General features: G+C 51.0%; 1 protein-coding gene across 1 annotated transcript in view; it reads right to left on the reverse strand.

The window, feature by feature from the left end:
- Positions 1 to 4,895, reverse strand: part of fbn2b (fibrillin 2b) — a gene marked incomplete at both ends in the record, with an annotated part of 66,026 nt that extends 61,131 nt beyond the window's left edge. The window contains one exon of the mRNA XM_084443920.1: positions 4,726 to 4,895. Within this exon, the coding sequence (XP_084300046.1) occupies positions 4,726 to 4,895 (170 nt within the window). The remainder of the gene's footprint in view (positions 1 to 4,725) is intronic.
- Positions 4,896 to 6,000: the final 1,105 nt, after the last annotated feature.

Here is a 6,000-nt window from a genome sequence, read left to right on the forward strand (position 1 = left end):
TGCAGCCCAAGAGGAGAGATTTGAGAGGCCCCAGGCTCCACCCGATGGAAAGTGCACACTCAACAGTTATGAGACAGAGGGCCTGAGGCCCTTCACATGTAGGATTCCAGAAGGTCGTAAGGATCACCACCAGACAGTTCGACTTCAGGAGGCCCCCCTCCACCAAGTTGCAGGGACGATAGAAGTGAGACTGAACACTGGCTCTCTATGAAGACAGACAGACCAGCTGGTGTGATGGAAGGCAGGTCAGTTGGTTATCAAACAGGGGGGCGGGGGTGTAATCCAGAGCCATCATGACCTAATACTCCAGGTTACAGGTCAAAGGTGAGTTGGCTGGCATTTGACCCCTCAGCTGGCCCTGCTGTTTCTGTCAGGTCCTGGGATGGCAGGGCAAGGAGAACGTGTGTCCGAGCAACTAAATCTTTCAGGCAATAAAACTGTCCTGCTTCTTTCCCTTATCTGGCCTGAATCCTGAGCTCACTCTAGTCTAGACCTCGCTGGGTTCAGGGGGAGTAAGGAGAGGAGGAGGAGGAAGAGAAAAGAGGAGGGAGGGAGGGAGGGAGGGAGGGAGGGAGGGAGGGAGGGAGGGAGGGAGGGAGAAGGGAGAGAGAGGAGGGGTCTCTCTCAAGGGGGATGTTTCATACGTTGTTTTCTACAAGATCGACCATCATTCCATTCCACCATTTGTATTTTCAGATATTGCCAAACTGACGTTGCTTGTGATAAACTGTAACCATAGACAGAGTGTTTACAGTCATGGAAATAAATCAATCAACTCCACCAACAAAGAGCCCATACATTGTGTGTGTGTGTGTGTGTGTGTGTGTGTGTGTGTGTGTGTGTGTGTGTGTGGGTGTGTGTGTGTGTGTGTATGTGTGTGTGTGTGTGTGTGTGTGTGTGTGGGTGTGTGTGTGTGTGTGTATGTCTGTGTGTGTGTGTGTGTGTGTGTGTGTGTGTGTGTGTGTGTGTGTGTGCAATATTCCATAGCAGCTATGGTTGTTCTTCACAGGGAGCTAAATGGAAACCAGATCAGCTGGCTCACATGCCACCAGCTATCTGGAAAGGGATCAGTCTTTGTCATCTAGCCCAAGCCTGAATGGAGGCTTAAAATGCAGACACATAAAAAGAATAAAATGAAGGGGACCCTAATGCATAGCTATAAAGCAGGCAGGGAAACTGGCCATCTCTCACACGTCCCAAATACTCATCCTGAACTTTTTTTTTCTTCCCTCTTCAAAATACCATCTGATATAGAGAGCCACAGGGTTTTTGGCCAGGCATGTGCCAGGGCAGCCACGGGGGATTGCAAGCCGAGGACCCTGTCCAGTCCCAGGGAGTGGAATTGACATTACCTTGGACCAGAACCTGAGCGGCTCTGTGTGTTCCTCCACTCTGAAGGGCCAACCGCCTGCCAAGTAAGCAAACGTCCAAAGCATTCGCCAGAGCTGAACTAGGCCAGGCCAGGCTAGGTTTAGCAGAGCTGAACTGGGTCAAGCCAGGTTAGGTTTAGCAGAGCTGAACTGGGTCAAGCCAGGTTAGGTTTAGCAGAGCTGAACTGGGTCAAGTCAGGCTAGGTTTAGCAGAGCTGAGCTGGGCCAGGCCAGGCTAGGTTTAGCAGAGCTGAACTGGGTCAAGTCAGGCTAGGTTTAGCAGAGCTGAGCTGGGACAGGCTAGGTTTAGCAGAGCTGAACTGGGTCAAGTCAGGCTAGATTAAGCAGAGCTGAGCTGATAGGTCTGGCTGCCTGTAAGGACCCCTCCCCTCTCCCAGGCAGGAGACCTTATTAGCCTGGGAGGCTGTTCCATTCTGCCTGGCATGAAGAGTTACGAAACACAAGAGTTCTCTCTCTCTTTCTCCCTCTCTGGCTCTCTTCTTTTGTACCCCTCTTTCTTGTGTTGATCTACCATGCCCTCAGCCTTTCTCTCACACAGACCACTCTCTCCCTTTCTCTCTCCTTCATCCTCCCCTCTCCCTTTCTCTCTCCTTCATCCTCCCCTCTCTCGCCTCGCCCACTGCCCAGGTTTGGCCAAGGTAACCGCAGACGTCCAAAAACCAGACCCCCCCTCCCACCTCCTCCCTCCCCCGGTCTATCGGGGTTGGTCGGGCGCCAGGCTGCGCGGTGCCTAGGGAGCCAGTAACTGGGAGTCAGTCAGCATCAGGCCGGGCAGCGGCGGAGACGGGCCAGAGGATCTGGGCAGAGCGAGCTCTCGGGGCCCAGCAAATAAACACAAGTACGGAGGAGGCCAAGGCCGGCATAATGACCATCATTAAAACAAATAGCCTCTCTCCCTCTCCCTCTCTCTCCCTCTCCCTCCCTCTCTCTCTCCCTCTCTCTCTCCCTCTCCCTCTCCCTCTCCCTCTCCCTCTCCCTCTCCCTCTCCCTCTCCCTCTCCCTCTCCCTCTCCCTCTCCCTCTCTCTCTCTCCCACACGCGGCGGGACCTGGATCTGGGGGAACCTGAGGCCGAGGTGGGGAAGTGTGAGAACCGTAGAGTGGCGGCGAGCTACGCTGCCCCGAGACCCGCGGGCAGCACTCTGGCTTCAGCTCGGCTGGCGCTCTTCACTTCCTGTGGCGCTCCAAAAATGTGAAAATCGTCTATTCAGGACGGTCACTGTAAGAGTTTGTCCATATCTGCTGAGTCGTGAGTGTTGTGGCGTTGCCTCTAATTAGGGGGCAGGGTACTCATGTGAACTGGAAGCCCTGGTTTAAGTGGAGGTGTGCAGAGAGCTTAACAAAGTTACAGGGAAAAGCCACAGGCCATTGTTGAGCATTCCCATAAAGGCAATATAATATGCTATGTGATGAGAACAATATGAGATTGTGAAAGTCCTGGCTGCCTCCTCGCTCTGCAGTCCTCAACAAAGCAGTTGTGAGTAACATCTATTAAGAACATAATTATTCCACTTCTTGATCTCAGTGCCTTTCAGCACACTGCTCTGGTTCACTAAACAGATCAGAATTTCTGGTCAGAGGAGACTGTTAAAACAGAACTTCTTGTCATCGAGATATTATATCTGTATGTATGAAATAGTCTCTTGGTATCTACAACATGTGCAGGACATGTGACCGCCACATAGCAGATGACATGTAGGTCACTTCTGGCTGGTTCAGAGCAGCGTGACAAAATGGCTCCATAGAGGCTTGTTTGGCTCCGTCATACACGGGACGCATCAATTTATGTATTTAGAGAGCAGCCGAGCGTTGTGTGTATTAGTGCCATATTCATCAGTCTGAGTGACGGGCAGACTACTCTGTTTATTGTGCTCAGTGTGAATCATTACTGAACATGTTATTAAAGAAAACACTGGTGCCATGTGTGTGCTTTAAACTATCCTCGGCAGTGGAATTACTATTTCATTCCTCCATGGAGACAAGCTTTCTCTCTCTCTCTCTCTCTGTTTCTCTCTCTCTCTCTCTCAATCTCTGTTTCACTCTCTCTCAATCTCTCTCTCTGTTTCTCCCTCTTGTTCCTGTCTCTCAATCTCTCTGTTTTTCTCTCAATCTCTCTCTTAATCTCTCTCTGTTTCTCTCAATCTTTCTCTCTCTGTTTCTCTCAATCTCTCTCTCTGTCTCTCTCTCTCTCTCCCCCATGCTTTCTGTTGCTTCGTCACCTGCGGCAGTGAAACAAATGCCTCTTGTCGTGCCCCCCCCCTGCCCCCCCCCAGTGATCCAAATACCTAATTTCCTGCCCGGGTCACAGGGGAGGCGTAAGCAGAGGGAGATGAGGGACTGATTGGAATAACTGATGCTGACATTTGAAACAGGCCCCAACAAAACATCCTTTGTTTTTCCAAAAGGAGTGGGAAATCTACAGTAAAAGGCTCCTTGCTCCGTTGACATGCATCCACACCCAGTCACTGGGGAGCTGAGGAGGGGGTGAGTGGAGGAGACTGAAGGGTGATGATGGAGTGGAGACTGAAGGTTGGTGATGGAGTTGTTGGGGGGGTTATTGTGTTCCATTATTCACTCCTCCTGGAACAACCCGCAAAATACACACGCGAGCACGCGCGCACACGCACACGCACACACATTACTGCCCTTTGCCCCCACTTTGAGTGATTACCTCAGCTTGCAACATTCTAGCCCAAAAAATCTCCCTTGTGGTCTCAAGTCATGTTCTCGTGAGTAATACTCTTAGGAGGCTGCATACATTCAGGTCATTGTATCCACTCATCCTTCTCTCATTAGACCTACACAGACCCAGCCCGTTTCCCATGAAAATGTTGATTCTCTGGGAATACTGAGGGATACTTGCCATACTTTTTCTGTGTGGCAAGGAGCCTATTAGCTTCGAACATGTGCTGCCTTAGAGAGAACAATGATGTATTCAGCATTATTTAGCACGGAGGCTTACTTGGCCATGACACAGGCAGCACAGCAGTGGAGCTGAACATGCGTTGCCCAGAGAACTGAGAGGAAAAAGCCACACATACTGTAAACCAACTGTCCAACTGAGTCCCACATCCAGACCATCATCTGCTGTCCATCATATCGGCATGTTTCAGTTGGTTGCAACAACACACGCACGCACACACACACACACACACACACACACACACACACACGCACACACACACACACACACACACACACACACACAGGCATACACCTCATACACAGTCACAATTTAGCCACTTGTACACAAACACACACACACACACACACACACACACACACACACACACACACACCAGAATACAATCCAGAGAGATTCCAACTGCTCCTTACCCTCTGAGTGTCTCCTGGCCCCTCCTGCTGTGTCTCCTCTCATCCACCTTCGCAGTGAACCGGCCGGCCTGGTACCCTCCGTCCCCTGCCTGGCCCAACGCCACGTCGGCCGCCGCCCAACACACCGCCGCCCATCCCAGTAGCACCTGGGCAAATTTCCCTGCTCCCATTGGTCGGCCTGGTGTGGCTGCTGTCTCAGCCCCTGGTTCCTCTGCTGCTACCGATGCTGAAGACTCTCAGGATGTGATGTCACAGCGTCTGGGTCTGTTCTCCTCCTAGACGGTGCGGAGCAACACAGACACGCACGACACAACACGTCTGAGCGGACCTGGACCAGACCCAGTCCGGCTGTGCTGTCCAGTGTGGGGCTGGAGGGGGAGGGGGAGGGAGAGAGGAGAGGAGGGGAGAGATGAGAGGAGTGGAGGGGGACATTAGCACAATGTAATGGACCCTCTAATCTTTTGCAAGTAGAGGTTTGGGCTCAAGGTTACAGTAGGCTACTAAGATTAATGGACACATGCCACCAATGGGGGTGGCCTTGTAACATCAGAGTGGTTTCTGGATGGTCAGTCATGGTCACTAAGAACGATTAAGATCGAGTTAATACTGTCTCCGGGGCTACTATCACAACAGAAAGCTTTCAGATCACCTTCGCTAAATCATCTTCTTCAGCTTATCAGGAGAAACCATTTATGTGGGTGTGACAAACAGGCCTAGGGGGGGGGGCTTGACTCATTCAGCCATAAGAAGAATTACACCACGTTTTTTTGTTCCACACTCACAACAACCAGGAACTGGATTTCAAAATGTAATTAATCTGCAGCCTAATCACAGACGCTTCACGTCTGCTCTGACTGCAGACGGCATTAGGGCTCAGGCTACGTTAAGAAACGTTCAGCAGTGACTGGACACCGTGGGGATCATTCTGTACTCGACTCATTAAAAGCCGAATGTAAGACGGCCCCTGGCGATGCAGTTTACACGGGGGAAAGATGAGTTGGAGCATTTTCTCAGCAATACAGGGGAAAACGGGAAACAAATATGGCTGCCCTCCATGGAAGGAGTAGATAGACGTCCGGTAACGGAACTTCCTTCAGTTTCACCAGGAACACATACACACGCACACTTTATGAATGAGAATGTCCAGACACCTACATGAAATTAAGCAAATATTTTATGAGGCATTCGCTTTCAGCGCCATTCTACAGCGCCCTCCCTAGAGATAGCGAGTTTAGTGTTTAATTGTTACCCACCAGTTTGATAGGCTACAACACT

Source organism: Borostomias antarcticus, assembly GCF_949987555.1.
Source record: "Borostomias antarcticus genome assembly, chromosome: 10".
Classification (NCBI taxonomy): domain Eukaryota; kingdom Metazoa; phylum Chordata; class Actinopteri; order Stomiiformes; family Stomiidae; genus Borostomias; species Borostomias antarcticus.